The sequence below is a fragment of the Schistocerca nitens genome, chromosome 4 (genome assembly GCF_023898315.1).
Source record: "Schistocerca nitens isolate TAMUIC-IGC-003100 chromosome 4, iqSchNite1.1, whole genome shotgun sequence".
Taxonomy (NCBI): domain Eukaryota; kingdom Metazoa; phylum Arthropoda; class Insecta; order Orthoptera; family Acrididae; genus Schistocerca; species Schistocerca nitens.
The window spans coordinates 973,044,824-973,066,489 of record NC_064617.1 but is presented as its reverse complement, the minus strand read 5'-3'; the positions used below and the strand labels follow the sequence as shown (position 1 = coordinate 973,066,489).

General features: G+C 44.7%; 1 protein-coding gene across 2 annotated transcripts in view; it reads right to left on the bottom strand.

The window, feature by feature from the left end:
- Nucleotides 1-233: 233 nt before the first annotated feature.
- LOC126253664 (CD151 antigen-like) overlaps nt 234-21,666 on the bottom strand; it is a 681,749-nt gene continuing 660,316 nt past the window's right edge. Inside the window, exons 5-6 of one of the 2 annotated variants that reach the window (XM_049955182.1) lie at nt 826-981; nt 234-652 (exon numbers count right to left, since the gene is read on the bottom strand). In XM_049955182.1, the coding sequence (XP_049811139.1) occupies nt 503-652; nt 826-981 (306 nt within the window). In that variant the 3' untranslated portion in view covers nt 234-502. The remainder of the gene's footprint in view (nt 653-825; nt 982-21,666) is intronic. The other variant, XM_049955183.1, reaches the window with a different exon arrangement.

Below are 21,666 nucleotides of genomic sequence, written 5' to 3'. Positions count from 1 at the left end.
TGGAACAAAGGATGGGTAGCAGTTACCACATACTCAGTATAAAGATAATTTGTTAGCTACGCTCTACAACAGAATGATGCTGAGATATCTCTCAAATATTTGCTTCTCAGGAATACATTAACTTAACTTAAGAGTCATTAGAGGAAGAGGATCAGGCAGATTGTCACAACATTAAATCTGTCATTAGCCAAACCTTAATCTATTAATATTATTTTATTTTGTAACTTTAGGTATATTATATACAGTAATAACTTTAATATTGCAAATCTTGTCAATATATATGATACATATATGCTTTTTACAATTATGCTGATATGATTAGTAGGTTGTTTGTTTGTGATTTTGATGTGAAATTCACTTCATTTCAGTTCAAGAAGTAATGACATGTAATGAAACAAAAAATATAAATACAGTCTTCTAATAAATATGCATATTTACACACACACACTGTGAATACTGCTAACACAGTCCAGAAAGTGTAGAACTATCATGTGAAATTGTGTCAGTCCATGTTATCAACGTCCTTCAGCTTTATATAAAGCCAGCAACTTAGGATCATGCCAAAAATTTGAATTACGCATATTCCCAGTCCAACAGCGCCTAAAATTAACAAATGGGCTTGTATCTCCTCTGCCAAGCGGTATATACATCCCTGTAAAAATATAAATGATGTATACACATTTTCAACAGTTAATTGAGGCTGATTTCAAAATTATCTAATTAATTTATGTTCTCTCTCTAAATGAATTTTGAAAATATTCAGGGATACCCATATAGTATTCTCAGTCAAAATGGTACAGCTAATTGCTGTATTAAAAAACTTACATTGTAGTAAATGTTACTTGGGTGATCACGTTTCCCACATAGTGCAGAAGGTGTTTTGCAGCATGAGTCAGGAACTTTGCTTGGCGTATCAGGATTATTTTTTAACCATGTGCTGTACTGCCAGTCCTCAAATCTTACAGCTCCACAGCACTTGAACTGTAACAGAAAGAAAGATGCAATGCATTCGCATATGAGTTCTGTGCATCGGTAAAACTTTCTGCAATCCTCCTGTACATGTATAATTACTGTCTACTATATTATTTTTACTGAAAAAAGTTTCTTAATTTTCTTGTGTGTGTGTGTGTGTGTGTGTGTGTGTGTGTGTGTGTGTTTGTTTGTTTGTTTGTTTGTTTGTTTTATGTTGATTTAGTGAAACGTCTGTGGCTTACATCATCATCATCATCATCATTTATTGCCTTATCGGGCCTTTAAGGCCTACAGCAAGAAGAACAAACGGAAAATTAAAGAAAAAATGACTTACAAAAGTACACTATACAGTAGTAAAAGGTTACATATATACATTACAGCTTAAAGAAAAAACGAAAAATAAACAGGGCATTCAATCAAAGGTTTAAAAGGCAAGAGGGATACATTACAGAAACAAAAAAACACACACGCAGTGTCTGTCAATTACACGAGAGGAGGGAGCTGTTGCAGATGGCAGTCCATCTCATCCGGTCGTTGGCGTCCTCCTCCACGGCTGCTGGTTCCACTTCTTTCAGGATCGTTGTTATCCTATCCTTCCATCGAGTTCTTGGGCGTCCTCTAGGGCGTTTTCCTGTGGGTTGAGAGTGGAGGACTCTGTTTGGAAGGGATCCGTCTGCCCGTAGGATGTGGCCAAACCATTGGAGTCTCTTCTGCGCCAATATTCGTCCAATGTGTGGCTTTCCATACCGCTGGTATAAATCTTCTTTTTTTCTTCGTTCCCATTTACCTTCCATGGCATTGTAGATGGGTCCATATATCTTCCGAAGTACCTTCCTTTCAAATGCACATATTGCTTCTTCTGTTGTTGCTGATGTTGCCCAAGTTTCACAGCCGTATAAAAGTACTGGTCTCACCAGTGTCGTGTATAGGTGGATCTTGTTTTTCTGCGATATCAGCCGAGATCTGAAAAGATTGTTCAGGCTAAAGAACATGCGATTAGCATTTGTTATACGTTGCTGTACTTCTTTCGTTACTTCACTTTTATTTGTTAGTATGGAGCCCAGGTACTTGAACTCTTCAACTCGTTCGAAGGTATGCCTGTCGACATCAATGGAAGGAGGGAGATCTCGGCGGCGTGATACAACAAGATATTTAGTTTTTTCATCGTTCACCACCAGCCCAATTTTCTCTGCATTGTGGAGGAATCGGGAAGTATCACTGCGTACTTGCTCTAGAGTGTCGCCAAGGATCACAACATCATCAGCAAATGCCAAGATTGTGTCTGCTCCCACCATCTCCATCTCTCTGGTTCGACAAGTGTCACGGCTTACTTTTTCCAGGGCCAAATTGAATAATATTGGCGCCAATGGATCTCCTTGTCTCAATCCATTTTGTATACTGAATGATGGTGATAGTTGATTACCAAACCGCACTTGGGCCGTAGACTGAGAGTAGCAAGCAGCAATTAAGCGGATGTATTTTGATGGGATGCCAAGTTCCTCTAACGTTTCCCATAACGTGGCGCGGTCAATGCTGTCATAAGCTTGTCGAAAATCGATGAAGATGAGGTGTAGATCCTTATTGAATTCGTAGAATTTTTCTATCAACTGCCTCAGAGTAAATATGTGATCAATTGTCGATCGTCCAGCAACGAACCCACATTGATAGGTCCCTACAATTCCTTCAGCCAGTGGTTTCATGCGGTTTAGTAGCAGTGTTGTAAAAACTTTGTAGCCAATTTCAAGTAACGAAATCCCTCGGTAGTTGGATACATGAGTAGCATCTCCCTTCTTGAATATGGGACATATGATTGCTCCCTTCCATTCCTCAGGAATTACTTCTGCTTCCCAGATGGTAGAAATTAATCGTTTCAAAGCACCCACCAGTGTTTCCCCTCCCAAGCGAAGCATCTCAGCTGTGATACCACTACCTCCTGGAGCCTTGTTGTTCTTGAGTGCTTTTAGGGCAACACTGATTTCTTCCTCAGATGGTTCAGGGACTTCAACTCTGTCAAAACGGGCATCCGTCTGTGTTGTCCCTACTGGTGGGTTGTCGGGATTCAATAGGTTTTCAAAATGTTTTTTAAATAGGGTTGCTTGCTCTTCTGGCGGTACAACTTCACCCGTCTCATTCGTTAGGACCAATGTACGTTGTCTGTATGCGCCTCTGGCGAATCTTGAGGCCTGGAAAAACGAGCGTGACGACTTTGCTTCTTCGACTGCAATCAACAGACTTTTGTGGTGGTCCCGTTTCTTCTTTCTCATGAGTTGGTCCGTATTACGCCTCGCTTCGTAGTAAGCTACCCTTGCTTCTTCCGAGAGTTGCTGTAGCCATTGTATCCTCTTCGCTGATCTAATCTCAACAGATTCTCGACATTGTTCATCGAACCAAGGTTTACTTCTTCGTTTTGCATCGCAAACTAGTTCTTCATTTGCACTTTCTAACACTGCATTCCTCAGCAGCAGCCATGCGTTCTCCACACTGGTAGGGTTCTCTGATATTGTGAGATGTTCTGCAATTTTTTCTTGATAGCGCTGTCTCACTTCTACATCTTTCAACTTATTCTTGTCGAAGCGGACCATCATTTCAGAATTTCTTCTCCACATGGTTGAAAGTTTCAGACGTAGTTTGACTACCACTAAGAAATGATCTGAATTCATATCTGCCCCGCGAAAGGATCTTACATGTTCGACACTACAATGATGTCTTCGGTCAACAAGAACGTGATCGATCTGGTTCATCGTACTTCCATCTGGGGATATCCAGGTTACTTTATGCACTGCTTTGCGGGGGAAGTATGTGCTTCTAACGATCATTCTCCTTGTATCGGCAAAGTTAATTAATTTGATACCATTCTCGTTGCTTGTTTCATGGATACTATCAGGCCCTATCGTTGGTCGATACTGCACTTCTCTTCCCACTTGGGCATTGAAGTCTCCCATTATCAACTGAATTGAGTGTCTTGGGAGTTTGTCTACTACATTCTCTAGTTCTAGATAGAAGTTATTCTTTGTTTCTTCATCGGCATCCTCTGATGGGGCATGACAGTTGACTAGGCAGATCTTATATGGTTTAGCGTGTAAAATCATCCAACAGATTCGGTCGTTTACAGGAGACCATTTGTTGACAGCCGATATCATTTTATTGTGTACAGCAAAACCAACTCCAGAAGTCCAGGCTGGGCTTAGCTCATTGCTGTTAAAGAGCGTGTGAGTATCTCCAATCTTCATAACACCCTGAGGAAGTCTTGTTTCTTGAATTGCTGCCACTATGCATTGATATTTACTCAGTTCTCCTCCAAGTTGTTTCATTCCCCCCGTCATGATTGACCTTACATTCCATGTTCTGTGGCTTACAGTCATGTAATAATTAATATAAAATTATGAATGGCTGTAGAGCAAATCATTATTAACATTCAGGGTGCAGATAGTGTAACACAGGTTGTGGAGTTTACTTACTTACTTACTCAGAATGTTAATATTATCTGGTCATCATTTTAAGTACTGTAAATGTTTATGAAAACAGACTTAATACTGAAGTTTTTTCATATTGGTGCTCTTGTGCTCAGCACAACAGTCCTTCACCTTGTAGTATCAGTTAATATGAAACAATATTTCAGTATGAATTATTATTGAATATTATGATTATGAGACATTAGTACTGTAAATACAAAATATATCTAGGCAGTTGTGTAGGGGACTACAAGTTTTGGTGTCTTTAGACTTTATTTTGATCGTTTATAGTGCCTCTTAATTTCATTTTTGAAATGAATATATTAGCACTTTGACATTCCACACATCCAATATTTAAACCATAAAACATAAAACATTTAGTCTCAAGCTTTTGAAACGATATTTTATTGTTATAACGAATCTTTCATTTTGCTGCAAACTATACACTCCATTAAAAATCCTTTGACATTAAAATTCAACGGCTGTCTTCAGGTGTATAATGCTGATATGAACTGAGTGTTCAAGACAAAACCCACTGCCCAACTGAAGGCTTTAGTCTGCCAGTACTTCTCGTGTATTGTTTGTATTTCAGACAGGCTTCCTTGCATACCACAATGGAGTAGGCTTAGAGGCTTAAAGGAAAGAGAACAAACGTCATGGCAGACAGAAACTTTGAGTTGGGCCGAGGAGTGTTCCTGGATACTTGATTTGCTTTGAGCACAGAAAAAAAAGCTGAGTGTCGAGAAACTTGGATGTACACTCAAACAATGTTTATAAATCCCTTCCCATGACGTTGATGAAAAGAAGCAGAGAAGAAGCTATATGAAAAGTAAAATGCAAGAGGATAGAGATACTACCAGATGCATCCCTTGCTTCTCTTAGTTCTTATAATTTCCTGTTTGTCTCTTTTTATAACACCCTTCACTAGTAGCAGCGTTTTTCATGCAGTATATGTCACTGAATTAATTAAGTCATTTATTGTGTTTAACAGATACCATCTACGTTTATTAATCTTTACGATTGGTCAGTCCTTGTACCTCTTCGAGTTGTCTTAAATTTTTATATGTGAATCACGATTTTTCAGTTTTTGTTAATTATGTATGGTATGGTGTTTTATGTTTATATTTTATAAATCGTTTTTAAATAATAAATAGATATGGTTAAAAATTAGGTTGGTAATAATCACAAAATGTGATTTTTAACATGGTTTCAGTCTTTAATCAATCTCTTCCACACACTTCAATTAACTTTCTTTTCTTCCCTTATCAATTTTGTTTTGTGTTTTATATATTCTCACATCAACATATCTAATTTTTCATCCTCCTTTATAAATTTTATTTTGTCTTCCATTTCATGAATTAACACTTGGAGATCCTTTTGAAACTGTTGTGTTGCAAAATAATATACTAGGTGCAGCCAAGTAAAAATTCAGACACCTTCTTTGATGAGACAGTGAGCAGAGGAAAGTGCATCAAGCAGTAACAGCCTGGATGGTTTTCAACAAGGGGAGACTGCTCATACTGCAAGTATTACAGGCCTACCACAAGCTGGTTACCTAACCCCAAAGATTAACTGTGCATTGTAGGTGCCAAATTATATGGATGCTTGTAAAGACAGAGGAGATACATTTCAGATGGCCCAATTTCCCTGTGCCCAAGCTGCAGTGGCGGTATCTGTTGGCGCAATGATACCAGTCCAGTAGCATAACAAGCACAGGCCATGTAAATACTGTTCATTTTTCAGTGGGGACACCTTAGTCTGCAACAGACCAACCTGAAGGTGGGACTAATGTCGGTATACCATCTGCTTATCTAACTGTCTTCAAGCTTCTATGGAACGGCAAGTCACACCCTGGGAACTTAGAGACACTGTCAGCCACATCATCACCATCCATGCCAAGTCTAAAGGGAAGGACTTACATGCCTTCAATCAGGAGGCCACCTGGTGGTCTACCTCTTGTGTGTAGTTGAGCAGCTGCTCTTCTGTCGTCACAGCGGCGTGCAGTCTCCACCGCCCTCTTCCTGCAGCTGTGGGAAGCACTCCACTGCTGCTGGCTGCTCCTCCGTCTGGAGACTCAGCACTTCTCGACTCACCGCACAGGGGCTGCTGGCTGGCGTTGACAGCACAGATAACGTCCAGAGTTGTCTAGCCACCTCAGTAGCCCTGTGCCACCCCTGTTGTCACAGCACCATCCACGACTGCGTGCTGGCATTGGCACATTCCTGGCAGGACATATGCTGCCTCTGACTTGCTGCCATGGGCAGCCTGGGACGACAGTCCATAATTTGTGTATTGTTGAACAATAAATATCCAGTTATTTAAGGTCCACTATTCGTCGGACAGGTCCCCACTCACAGGCCACTGTTCACCAGTATCCTGAAGTGGTGGTCTACAGCATCCTCACCTCGACGTGCATTTAGCCTCCACACAAAATAATGTCCAAACCCTGGCCAGCAAAAGTGTAGCAGGATCCTGCATCGCATCTTGAGCCACAGTCTACATCCAAAACTATGGGTTGGTGAGTGAGTCTTTTTCTTTTGGCCCTGTTCTTCTGTCTTAAGACATTGATCTGTGAACAGGAAGTTCACAGAAACTCGAAACTGACACTTCTGACGCCACAAAAGCCTGTGGATCTCTCCCAGACACTCATCGAAAACTCGTCTTCTTCTTCTGTAGTAGGATACAATGTGTAAAGGGCGTGCGCAATGGAAACATACCGCTGCATGGTCTCTTGCCATTCAACTGTTTGTTCCTACGCAGGGCGTGATACTTGGCGGCGGTGGTTCCAGATAGGCGTTGGTTGGATGCTGGTTGTCTGAATGCAAGGGCTTTGAGAATAACGTACTCCTTGCAATCCGGTCCCTGCCCACGTAAAAGACTGTTTTTATGTTCCCCTATTGGAGACACACTGATGACGAATGTGGCGTCTCCACAATCAAGTCCAAGCAGGATCGTCAACGAAGTACAATAGTAAGCACAGAAAACACGTTTATTAGAAACACCAACACGCGGCTAGAAGAGAACTGAACTCTTGGACGGAGTTCGCTGCTACTTGTACGCATTCAGTTTTCCAGAATATACACGGTGTACATAAAGTCCGGGAACACTTTCAATTATTTATCGCACAAGAACTAAACATTGTACAGATGTCATACATATTGCATTTCGAAGATAAACTCTGAAAGTGCTTTTTGCAAACATTCGATATGCGAACCATGAGTGACCTGGTAGACTTCAATACGGTAATCGAATTCTTGCCAGCATGGCATCGTCGACTGTGGCAGTCGCTTCCCGCATTCTCTCCCGGAGCTCTGCTGCATCACGTGGTAGAGGCGGTACATACACCAGATCTTTAATGTGTCCCCACAGAAAAAAGTCACACAGAATGAGATTTGGTAATCGGGGAGACGATTTCGAACTCCAACAAACAGAAAGCTCGCTCCGCACCTGAACTCGCCATGTTTGCGACTAGCGCTGACTATCGGCAAATTACCAAACTACGCTGTGACAGTATACATGAAATAAAGAAAGCTTTCAGGGTTTCTCTTCAAAATGACATGTGTATGATATCTGTACAATGTTTGGTTCTTGTGCAATAAATAATTGAAAGTGTTGTCAGACTTTTATGTACACTCCGTCTACAGCTCAAAAGAATTAGAAGGACACATGTATCATCATCCGATATGTTAAATCTATTTTGACAATGGCGGCAGCTTTGGTCTTATTGTGTAGCCTGTGATCTTCGTTTTGAATGTACGCAAAAATTAAGGTCATTTGCCATCTATCGGCTGTGCTATGCATTACATATAAGGTGGCCCCTCAGAAGGAAGTGACTACCCTTGTCCCATTGTTCTCTAGTTCTCTGGTGGCGTCCGCAGGCGGCAACTGTCACTTGTGGACGTTGTATTCAACCAAGCACGTGAATATGGAAGTAAACAGGAATATAAAAAAAGGGAGGAAGGTTTATCTGCTTAGCAAGAGTAATAGGAGGCACATTTCAGACTACCTAACAGATCAAAACGAAAATTTCTGTTCCGACACTGACAATGTTGAGTGTTTATGGAAAAAGTTCAAGGCACTCGTAAAATGCGTTTTAGACAGGGACGTGCCGAGTAAAACAGTGAGGGACGGGAAAAACCCACCGTGGTTCAACAACGAAGTTAGGAAGCTACTGCGAAAGCAAAGAGAGCTTCACTGCAAATTTAAACGCAGCCAAAACCTCTCAGACAAACGGAAGCTAAACGATGTCAAAGTTAGCGTAAGGGGGGCTATGCGTGAAGCGTTCAGTGAATTCGAAAGTAAAATTCTACGTACCGACTTGACAGAAAATCCTAGGAAGTTCTGGTCTTACGTTAAATCAGTAAGTGGATCGAAACAGCATATCCACACACTCTAGGATGATGATGGCATTGAAACAGAGGATGACACGCGTAAAGCTGAAATGCTAAACACCTTTTTCCAAAGCTGTTTCACAGAGGAAGACCGCACTGCAGTTCCTTCTCTAAATCCTCGCACAAACGAAAAAATGGCTGACATCGAAATAAGTGTCCAAGGAATAGAAAAGCAACTGAAATCACTCAACAGAGGAAATCCACTGGACCTGACGGGATACCAATTCGATTCTACACAGAGTACGCGAAAGAACTTGCCCCCCTTCTAACGGTCGTGAACCACAGTCTCTGGAAGAACGGAGGGTTCCAAATGATTGGAAAAGAGCACAGGTAGTTCCAGTTTTCAAGAAGCGTCGTAGAGCAGATGCGCAAAACTATAGGCCTTTATCTCTGACGTCGATCTGTTGTAGAACTTTAGAACATGTTTTTTGCTCGCGTATCATGTCATTTCAGGAAACCCAGAATCTACTCTGTAGGAATCAACACGGATTCCGGAAACAGCGATCGTGTGAGACCCAACTCGCTTTATTTGTTCATGAGACCCAGAAAATATCAGTTACAGGCTCCCAGGTAGATGCTATTTTTCTTGACATCCGGAAGGCGCTCGATACAGATCCGCACTGTCGCCTGATAAACAAAGTAAGAGCCTACGAAATATCAGACCAGTCGTGTGGCTGGATTGAAGAGTTTTTAGAAAACAGAACACAGCATGTTTTTCTCAGTGGAGAGACGTCTACAGATGTTAAAGTAACCTCTGGCGTGCCACAGGGGAGTGTTATGGGACCATTGCTTTTCACAATATATACACTCCTGGAAATTGAAATAAGAACACCGTGAATTCATTGTCCCAGGAAGGGGAAACTTTATTGACACATTCCCGGGGTCAGATACATCACATGATCACACTGACAGAACCACAGGCACATAGACACAGGCAACAGAGCATGCACAATGTCGGCACTAGTACAGTGTATATCCACCTTTCGCAGCAATGCAGGCTGCTATTCTCCCATGGAGACGATCGTAGAGATGCTGGATGTAGTCCTATGGAACGGCTTGCCATGCCATTGCCACCTGGCGCCTCAGTTGGACCAGCGTTCGTGCTGGACGTGCAGACCGCGTGAGACGACGCTTCATCCAGTCCCAAACATGCTCAATGGGGGACAGATCCGGAGATCTTGCTGGCCAGGGTAGTTGACTTACACCTTCTAGAGCACGTTGGGTGGCACGGGATACATGCGGACGTGCATTGTCCTGTTGGAACAGCAAGTTCCCTTGCCGGTCTAGGAATGGTAGAACGATGGGTTCGATGACGGTTTGGATGTACCGTGCACTATTCAGTGTCCCCTCGACGATCACCAGTGGTGTACGGCCAGTGTAGGAGATCGCTTCCCACACCATGATGCCGGGTGTTGGCCCTGTGTGCCTCGGTCGTATGCAGTCCTGATTGTGGCGCTCACCTGCACGGCGCCAAACACGCATACGACCATCATTGGCATCAAGGCAGAAGCGACTCTCATCGCTGAAGACGACACGTCTCCATTCGTCCCTCCATTCACGCCTGTCGCGACACCACTGGAGGCGGGCTGCACGATGTTGGGGCGTGAGCGGAAGACGGCCTAACGGTGTGCGGGACCGTAGCCCAGCTTCATGGAGACGGTTGCGAATGGTCCTCGCCGATACCCCAGGAGCAACAGTGTCCCTAATTTGCTGGGAAGTGGCGGTGTGGTCCCCTACGGCACTGCGTAGGATCCTACGGTCTTGGCGTGCATCCGTGCGTCGCTGCGGTCCGGTCCCAGGTCGACGGGCACGTGCACCTTCCGCCGACCACTGGCGACAACATCGATGTACTGTGGAGACCTCACGCCCCACGTGTTGAGCAATTCGGCGGTACGTCCACCTGGCCTCCCGTACGCCCACTATACGCCCTCGCTCAAAGTCCGTCAACTGCACATACGGTTCACGTCCACGCTGTCGCGGTATGCTACCAGTGTTAAAGACTGCGATGGAGCTCTGTATGCCACGGCAAACTGGCTGACACTGACGGCGGCGGTGCACAAATGCTGCGCAGCTAGCGCCATTCGACGGCCAACACCGCGGTTCCTGGTGTGTCCGCTGTGCCGTGCGTGTGATCATTGCTTGTACAGCCCTCTCGCAGTGTCCGGAGCAAGTATGGTGGGTCTGACACACCGGTGTCAATGTGTTCTTTTTTCCATTTCCAGGAGTGTATAAATGACCTAGTAGATAGTGTCGGAAGTCCCATGCGGCTTTTCGCGGATGATGCTGTAGTATACAGAGAAGTTGCAGCATTAGAAAATTGTAGCAAAATGCAGGAAGATCTGCAGCGGATAGGCGCTTGGTGCAGGGAGTGGCAACTGACCCTTAACATGGACAAATGTAATGTAGTGCGAATACATAGAAAGAAGGATCCTTTATTGTGTGAGTATATGATAGCGGAACAAACACTGGTAGCAGTTACTTCTGTAAAACATCTGGGAGTATACGTACGGAACGATCTTAAGTGGAATTATCACATAAAATTAATTGTTGGTAAGGCGGGTGCCATGTTGAGATTAATTGGGAGAGTCCTTAGAAAATGTAGGCCATCAATAAACGAGGTGGCTTACAAAACACTCGTTCGACCTATACTTGAGTATTGCTCATTAGTGTGGGATCAGTACCAGGTCGGATTGACAGAGGAGATAGAGAAGATCCAAAGAAGAGCGGCGCGTTTCGTCACAGGGTTGTTTGGCAAGCGTGATATCGTTACGGAAATGTTTAGCAAACTCAAGTGGCAGACTCTGCATGAGAGGCGCTCTGCATCGCGGTGTAGCTTGCTGTCCAGGTTTCGAGAGGGTGCGTTTCTGGATGAGGTATCGAATATATTGCTTCCCCCTACTTGTACCTCCCGAGGAGATCACGAATGTAAAATTAGAGAGATTCGAGCGCGGACGGAGGCTTTCCGGCAGTCGTTCTTCCCGCGAACCATACGCGACTGGAACAGGAAAGGGAGGTATTGACAGTGGCACGTAAAGTGCCCTCCGCTACACACCGTTGGGTGGCTTGCGGACTATAAATGTAGATGTAGATGTAGAAAGCGACATTTTAACGCATTGCAAGTACCGAGGACAGTGTGTTTGATCCAAAAAGAACAGACTTTCGGGCTTGTTGCTGCATGTGGCAGTGTCTCCCACCTGCCATCCACAGGATGTGGACACCCCCTGGGGAGACCGGTCAGTAAACAGGGCGAGTTGGGCAAGGTCGCCGAAGCATTACAGTGTAACAGTTGTGTTACTAAATGTGACACTTCTGTCACTAAATGTAACTGGGTTTTCTCTTTTGATGCAAGTCAATTGTCAGGATGAGCATTCTAAAGTATTCTGTCAGGGTGAAAATATTAAATAAATTAACTTTTGTCTCTTAACAACATGTGGGCAGGGTGGGTTCTTCCTTGGCTCGGGTATGAGGTCGAATGAAACATCATTCTTACGTAAGATAACTTTTATTGAAGATTTGTACAACTGTATCTTACGGGATGTTCTGGTTCGGAGAGCGGCAGCTGTGTCGTTTGTGAAGTCTTCTGCTGCGGCAGCGGCGGCGGCGGCGGCGGCGGCCTCTGATTACGCGTAGCGGTGTGTATCTCGTGTCGCCGTCTCGCCCAGTTCACTGGAGACGCGCAGCGCGAGGTGGCCCGTTTAATTATTGCGAGCGAAATCGTGCATCGGATGATACCTTGGGTGTCGCGTCCCAGTGTTTCTCTTCTCTAAGCGGCCGCGTGTGTTCTGCGTCGGCCAGCGGAGCGGCGCGGCGGGGGAAGGCCAGTGTCCCAGACTCGAACCACGGACTCCCGCTTGCCAGTCTTCGGCTGTCAGGTCTTCATCCCAGCTCACAGGTGACTGCTGAGGTGAGGCCGTCTCCTTCCCGTCCTCACGAGTCACCCGGGTACGTAAAAATCAGACTTGAAATACCTTTTAACTTCTGTCTTCTGGTGCCGCGGCTGCTGCTTGCTATTCCATTACAGCGGCGGACTTGGTTCGTCTGTGCATGATGCAGACTCTTCTTACATGACGGTCTTCAGCACCGAAACTGACTGAAAACTACTGCTACGCTTCTTCACTTCTTCGTCTTCTTTGTCTCTCGTCTCCGTCCCCGCCTCCGTCTCCGTCTCCGTCTTCGTCTGTCTTCCTCTCTCTGGCCCACTGCGTCTCGCGTATTTATTCACTTCAGTTTACTGGAGGTGAACGACTTCACGGTCATTGCCTCTTCTGTCACGTTGAGAAGCTCCTCGAAGAATCTTCTTAACGTCGGTCATTGGCTCTTGGAATGTAGGCGAGGGCTTTTGATCCCATGTGACGACTGAGAAACACGTGAGCCGGTCGGGCGATGCCCTGACGGCTGAATCGACAGCGCCCGCTTATGTGGAACTTGCTGACTTCACGGTCATTGTCTCTTCTGTTCTGCTGTTCGGCCCGCTGTTTGCGAGTATGTAACTCTCTAAACTAAACCAAGTTTTTCATTTATATTCTAATTTCTAGTTCACTTTGATTTCACTAATTTATTTACTTAAGTACCACTCAACAACAGCTCCACAGGAAGACCGATATCCGGCCATCTCTGCTCTGCGGCGTCATACGGCTACCGCCACAGCACCGCAATAAGATCTCAGGTGGGTCACTGGAGCCGCTGGGTCCGATCAGACTGTAAGCAATAGGTAACGAGGAAGGACCTCACAACCCAGACGTTCTGTTTGAGAATCCCATTTGAAACGACAACAGCTCACAACTCACTTTCAGTTCTGCCGTTGCCGTATGAACAGACTAACGTTGCGAAACGTTTCACTCACAGATGTGTCCAATTTTCCTCTGATGGAAAGTGCTCGTATGTGGAGACGCCATGGTGAGCGGTACCTACCAAATGTTGACCAGGATATCGACAGATTCGATCGAGGTTCTGTGACAGTGTGGGGAGGCATCAGTGTTCACAGTCGTACGGCATATTATCGTTGCCCGTGGTGTCCTTAACGCCAGGCAGCTCATCGAACATATCCCGGTGCATCATATAATGGGTGATGCGTACGGTGGTTGCCCTGAATTCCTTCTCACGCAGGGCCGATAGGGTGGGCGACTAAAGGGATGTCTTGCGGAGGCTGGGCACTGAAGCAATGGAGTGACAAGTGGTGAGCCCTGCCTAAACCCCATCTTGTATGTGGGGCACATGCCTGACAGATGTGTCTGCAGTCGTCTTGTTTCGCCTCAGACTCTCAAAGAACTCTCAAGGGCTCTCATTGAAAGATAGGAGCGGATACCACAGAGTGACCTCTGTAGAGTTACATGGAACATGCCACTTAGGTGTCAGGCAGTGACATACGATCACAGAAGACATACGTGTTACTGAAGCTCTCAAAGTCCAATAAAAAGTACGCACAATGACAAGGCGAATGATTGTTTCCGCTTTGTTTACCGATATAGCTGTCGGAAATTTTAATTATTGTTATGTAAATGATTGTGAATGTAATAACATTTTGTTGCGTACTTAATTTGGGAAGGATAAAGATATAACCCCCCCCCCTCCCCCCATGAACCACTGACCTAGCCATTGGTGGGGAGGCTTGTGTGCCTCAGCGATACAGATGGCCGTACCATAGATACAACCACAACGGAGGGGTATCTGTTGAGAGGCCAGACAAACGTGTGGTTCCTGAAGAGGGGCAGCAGCCTTTTCAGTAGTTGCAGGGGCAACAGTCTGGATGATTGACTGATCTGGCCTTGTAACACTAACCAAAACGGCCTTGCTGTGCTGGTACTGCGAGCGGCTGAACGGAAGGGGAAATTACAGCCGTAATTTTTCCCGAGGGCATGCAGCTGTACTGTATGGATAAATGATGATGACGTCCTCTTGGGTAAAATATTCCGGAGGTAAAATAGTTCCCCATTCGGATCTCCGGGCGGGGACTACTCAGGAGGACGTCGTTATCAGGTGAAAGAAAACTGGCGTTCTACGGATCGGAGCGTGGAATGTCAGATCCCTCAATCCGGCAGGTAGGTCAGAAAATTCAAAAAGGGAAATGGATAGGTTAAAGTTAGATATAGTGGGAATAAGTGAAGTTCCGTGGCAGGAGGAACAAGACTTTTGGTCAGGTGAATACAGGGTTATAAATACAAAATAAAATAGGGGTAATGCAGGAGTAGGTTTAATAATGAATAAAAAAATAGGAGTGCGGGTTAGCTACTACAAACAGCTTAGTGAACGCATTATTGTGGCCAAGATAGACACAAAGTCCAAGCCTACTACAGTAGTACAAATTTATATGCCAACTAGCTCTGCAGATGATGAAGGGAGACAAAAATTTAATAGTCATCGGTGACTGGAATTAGATAGTAGGAAAAGAAAGATAAGGAAAAGTAGTAGGTGAATATGGATTGGGGGTAAGGAATGAAAGAAGAAGCCGCCTGGTAGAATTTTTCACACAGCATAACTTATTCATACCCAACACTTGGTTCAAGAATCATAAAAGAAGGTTGTATACACGGAAGAAGCCTGGAGATACTGGAAAGTCTCAGATAGATTATATAATGGTAAGACAGAGATTTAGGAACCAGGTTTTAAACTGTATTACATTTCCAGCGGCAGATGTGGACTCTGACCATAATCTATTGGTTATAAACTGTAGATTAAAGGCCGACCGAAGTGGCCGTGCGGTTAAAGGCGCTGCAGTCTGGAACCGCAAGACCGCTACGGTCGCAGGTTCGAATCCTGCCTCGGGCATGGATGTTTGTGATGTCCTTAGGTTAGTTAGGTTTAACTAGTTCTAAGTTCTAGGGGACTAATGACCTCAGCAGTTGAGTCCCATAGTGCTCAGAGCCATTTTGTAGATTAAAACTGAAGAAACTGCAAAAAGGAGGGAATTTAAGGAGATGAGACCAGGATAAACTGACGGAATCAGAGGTTGTAGAGAGTTTCAGGGAGAGCATTAGGGAACGATTGACAAGAATGGGGGAAAGAAAATACAGTAGAAGAAGAATGGGTAGCTTTGAGGGATGAAGTAGTGAAGCAGCAGAGGATCAAGTAGGTAAAAAGACTTAGCTAGTACAAATCCTTGGGCAACAGAAGAAATATTGAATTTAATTGATGAAAGGAGAAAATATAAAAATGCAGTGAATGAAGCAGGCAAAAAGGAATACAAACGTCTCAAAAATGAATTCGTCAGGAAGTGCAAAATGGCTAAGCAGGGATGGCTAGAGGACAAATGTAAGGATGTAGAGGCTTATCTCACTAGGGGTAAGATAGATACTGCCTACAGGAAAATTAGAGACCTTTGGAGAAAAGAGAACCACTTGTATGAATATCAAGAGCTCAGGTGGAAACCCAGTTCTAAGCAAGGAGGGGAAAGCAGGAAGGTGGAAGGAGTATATAAAGGGTCTATATAAGGGCGATGTACTTGAGGACAATATTATGGAAATGGAAGAGGATGTAGATGAAGATGAAATGGGAGATACGATACTGCGTGAAGAGTTTGACAGAGCACTGAAAGACCAAAGTCGAAACAAGGCCCCTGGAGTAGACAACATTCCATTACTACTACTGACAGCCTTGGGAGAGCCAGTGCTGACAAAACTCTACCATCTGGTAAGCAAGATGTATGAGACAGGTGAAATACCCTCAGACTTCAAGAAGAATATAATACACTACTGGCCATTAAAATTGCTACACCAATATGAAATGAAGACGATAAACGGGTATTCATTGGACAAATATATTATACTAGAACTGACATGTGATTACACTTTCACGCAGTTTGGGTGCATAGATCCTGCGAAATCAGTACCCAGAACAACCACCTCTGGCCGTAATTAAGGCCTTGATACGCCTGGGCATTGGGTCAAACAGAGCTTGGATGGCGTGTACAGGTACAGCTGCCCATGCAGCTTCAACACGATACCACAGTTCATCAAGGGCAGTGACTGGCGTATTGTGAGGAGCCAGTTGCTCGACGTTTTCAGTTGGTGAGAGATCTGGGGAATGTGCTGGCCAGGGCAGCAGTCGAACATTTTCTGTATCCAGAAATGCCCGTACAGGACCTGCAACATGTGGTCGTGCATTATCCTGCTGAAATGTAGGGCTTCGCAGGGATCGAATAAAGGGTAGAGCCACGGGTCGTAACACATCAGAAATGTAACGTCCAGTGTTGAAAGTGCCGTCATTGCAAACAAGAGATGACCGGAACGTGTAACCAATGGCACCCCATACCATCACGCCGGGTGATACGCCAGTATGGCGATGACGAATACACGCTTCCAATGTGCGTTCACCGCGATGACTCCAAACACGGATGCGACCATCATGATGTTGTAAACATAACCTGGATTCATCCGAAAAAATGACTTTTTTCCATTCGTGCACCCAGGTTCGTCGTTAAGTACACCATCGCAAGCGCTCCTGTCTGTGATCCAGCGTCAAGAGTAACCGCAGCCATGGTCTCCGAGCTGGTAGTCCATGCTGCTGCAAACGTCGTCGAACTGTTCGTGCAGATGGTTGTTGTCTTGCAAACGTCCCCATCTGTTGAGTCGGGGATCGAGACGTGGCTACACGATCCGTTACAGCCATGCGGATAAGATGCCTGTCAGCTCGACTGCTAGTGATACGAGGCCGTTGGGGTCCAGCACGGCGTTCCGTATTACCCTCCTGAACCCACTGATTCCATATTCTGCTAGCAGTCATTGGATCTCGACCAACGCGAGTAGCAATGTCGGTCCCGATACGATAAACCGCAATCGCGATAGGCTACAATCCGACCTTTATCAAAGTCGGAAACGTGATGGTACGCATTTCTCCTACTTGCACGAGGCATCAACTTTTCACAAGGCAACGTCGGTCAACTGATGTTTGTGTATGAGAAATCGGTTCGAAACTTTCCTCATGTCAGCGCGTTGTAGGTGTCGCCAGCGGCGCCAACCTTGTGTGAATGCTCTGAAAAGCTAATCATTTGCGTATCACGGCATCTTCTTCCTGTCGGTTAAATTTCGCGGCTTTAGCACTGGCAGAAGCCGACCCTGGAGAAGATCAGTTTGGATTCCGTAGAATTATTAGAACACGTGAGCCAATACTGACCCTACGACTTACCTTAGAAGATAGATTAAGGAAAAGCAAACTTACGTTTCTAGAATTTGTAGAGAAAGCTTTTGACAATGTTGACTGGAATTCTCTATTTCAAATTCTGAAGGTGGCAGGGGTAAAATACAAGGAGCGAAAAGCTATTTACGATTTGTACAGAAACCAGATGGCAGTTATAAAAAATGGTTCAAATGGCTCTGAGCACTATGGGACTCAACATCTTAGGTCATAAGTCCCGTAGAACTTAGAACTACTTAAACCTAACTAACCTAAGGACATCACACACACCCATGCCCGAGGCAGGATTCGAACCTGCGACCGTAGCAGCCCCGTGGTTCCGGACTGCAGCGCCAGAACCGCACGGCCACCGCGGCCGGCGGCAGTTATAAGTGTCGAGGGACATGAAAGGGAACCAGCGGTTGGGAAGGGAGTGAGACAGGGTTGTAGCCTCTCCCCGATGTTATTCAATCTGTATATTGAGCAAGCAGTGAAGGAAAAAAAGAAAAATTCGGAGTATGTATTAAAATCCGTGGAGAAGAAATAAAAACTTTGAGGTTCGCCGATGACATTGTAATTCTGTCAGAGACAGCAAAGGACTTGGAAGAGCAGTTCAATGGAATGGACAGTGTCTTGAAGGGAGGATATAAGGTGAACATCAACAAAAGCAAAACTAAGATATTGGAATGTGATCGAATTAAGTCGGGTGATGCTGAGGGAATTAGATTAGGAAATGAGAAACTTACAGTAGTAAAGGAGTTTTGCTATTTGGGGAGCAAAATAACTGATGATGGTCGAAGTAGAGAGGATATAAAATGTAGACTGGCAATGGCAAGGAAGGCGTTTCTGAAGAAGAGAAATTTGTTAACATCGAGTATAGACTAGGTGTCAGGAAGTCGTTTCTGAAAGTATTTGTATCGAGTGTAGCCATGTTGTTGTTGTTGTGGTCTTCAGTCCTGAGACTGGTTTGATGCAGCTCTCCATGCTACTCTATCCTGTGCAAGCTTCTTCATCTCCCAGTACCTATTGCAACCTACATCCTTCTGAATCTGCTTAGTGTATTGATCTCTTGGTCTCCCTCTACGATTTTTACCCTCCACGCTGCCCTCCAATGCTAAATTTATGATCCCTTGATGCCTCAAAACATGTCCTACCAACCGATCCCTTCTTCTAGTCAAGTTGTGCCACAAACTTCTCTTCTCCCCAATCCTATTCAATACCTCCTCATTAGTTACGTGATTTACCCACCTTATCTTCAGCATTCTTCTGTAGCACCACATTTCGAAAGCTTCTATTCTCTTCTTGTCCAAACTGGTTATCGTCCATGTTTCACTTCCATACATGGCTACACTCCATACAAATACTTTCAGAAACGACTTCCTGACACTTAAATCTATACTCGATGTTAACAAATTTCTCTTCTTCAGAAACGCTTTCCTTGCCATTGCCAGTCTACATTTTATATCCTCTCTACTTCGACCATCATCAGTTATTTTACTCCCTAAATAGCAAAACTCCTTTATTACTTTAAGTGTCTCATTTCCTAATCTAATCCCCTCAGCATCACCCGATTTAATTTGACTACATTCCATTATCCTCGTTTTGTTTTTGTTGATGTTCATCTTATATCCTCCTTTCAAGACACTGTCCATTCCGTTCAACTGCTCTTCCAAGTCCTTTGCTGTCTCTGAAAGAATTACAATGTCATCGGCGAACCTCAAAGTTTTTACTTCTTCTCCATGAATTTTAATACCAACTCCGAACTTTTCTTTTGTTTCCTTTACTGCTTGCTCAATATACAGATTGAATAACATCGGGGAGAGGCTACAACCCTGTCTCACTCCTTTCCCAACCACTGCCTCCCTTTCATGCCCCTCGACTCTTATAACTGCCATCTGGTTTCTGTACAAATTGTAAATAGCCTCTCGCTCCCTGTATTTTACCCCTGCCACCTTCAGAATTTGAAAGAGAGTATTCCAGTCAACATTGTCAAAAGCTTTCTCTAAGTCTACAAATGCTTGAAACGTAGGTTTGCCTTTTCTTAATCTTTCTTCTAAGATAAGTCGTAAGGTTAGTATTGCCTCACGTGTTCCAACATTTCTACGGAATCCAAACTGATCCTCCCCGAGATCCGCTTCTACCAGTTTTTCCATTCGTCTGTAAAGAATTCGCGTTAGTATTTTGCAGCCGTGGATTATTAAACTGATAGTTCGATAATTTTCACATGTGAAACATGGACGATAAATAGTTTGGACAAGAAGAGAATAGAAGCTTTCGAAATGTGGTGCTACAGAAAAATGCTGAAGATTAGATGCGTAGATAACATAACTAATGAGGAGGTATTGAATAGGATTGGGGAGAAGAGAAGTTTGTGGCACAACGTGACTAGAAGAAGGGACCGGTTGGTAGGACATGTTCTGAGGCATCAAGGGATCACCAATTTAGTATTGGAGGGCAGCGTGGTGGGTAAAAATCGTGGAGCAGGACTAAGAGATGAATACACTAACCAGATTCAGAAGGATGTAGGTTGCAGTAGGTACTGGAAAATGAAGAAGCTCGCACAGGATAGAGTAGCATGGAGAGCTGCATCAAACCATGCTCAGGACTGAAGACCACAACAACAAAGATATAACTTGGTAACATACTTATTCCTCAGTTATTGCTGAATGGAGCATGGCAGACACCCAAAGTCATGATCCGCTATTTCGTTTTAGTGGTGTACAAAGACTTCAAACATAAGAAATTTCTAGAACATGCCAAAAATAATGATTACTAATGAAAGAAACAAAGGAAACCCCAAGATCCAGCCCTTAAGAGCACGTGATTGTCGACCGCCCTCTATGTCATCCTCATATGTACTTGGAATCAGCACACCGCACTATCGGCCGTTGTAAATGTTTCGATCTTGGAGCCGACAGCTCTCAATCAGGTAGCTCCTCAGCTGGCATTAGGCTGCGTCCAATCTTCCCACTAAAGAAAAGTCCATGGCAGAATCGGGAATCGAACCCGAGTCCCCGATATGAAGGTCTGTCACGCTGATAATTACTAAATAACAAATAATTGGTGATGGGTTTGAACTGGTTACCCACAGCACAGTAATCAATGACAATAAACGTTACATCAAACTATATGCAGAATAACTCGCGGCAGTATGAGCCTGTGTTAAAAATAAAGGTTACGATGGAAATTATGGTTGCAGATGGTGGCTCAATATTGTAATGAAACTGGCGAAATACACTCCTGGAAATGGAAAAAAGAACACATTGACACCGGTGTGTCAGACCCACCATACTTGCTCCGGACACTGCGAGAGGGCTGTACAAGCAATGATCACACGCACGGCACAGCGGACACACCAGGAACCGCGGTGTTGGCCGTCGAATGGCGCTAGCTGCGCAGCATTTGTGCACCGCCGCCGTCAGTGTCAGCCAGTTTGCCGTGGCATACGGAGCTCCATCGCAGTCTTTAACACTGGTAGCATGCCGCGACAGCGTGGACGTGAACCGTATGTACAGTTGACGGACTTTGAGCGAGGGCGTATAGTGGGCATGCGGGAGGCCGGGTGGACGTACCGCCGAATTGCTCAACACGTGGGGCGTGAGGTCTCCACAGTACATCGATGTCGCCAGTGGTCGGCGGAAGGTGCACGTGCCCGTCGACCTGGGACCGGACCGCAGCGACGCACGGATGCACGCCAAGACCGTAGGATCCTACGCAGTGCCGTAGGGGACCGCACCGCCACT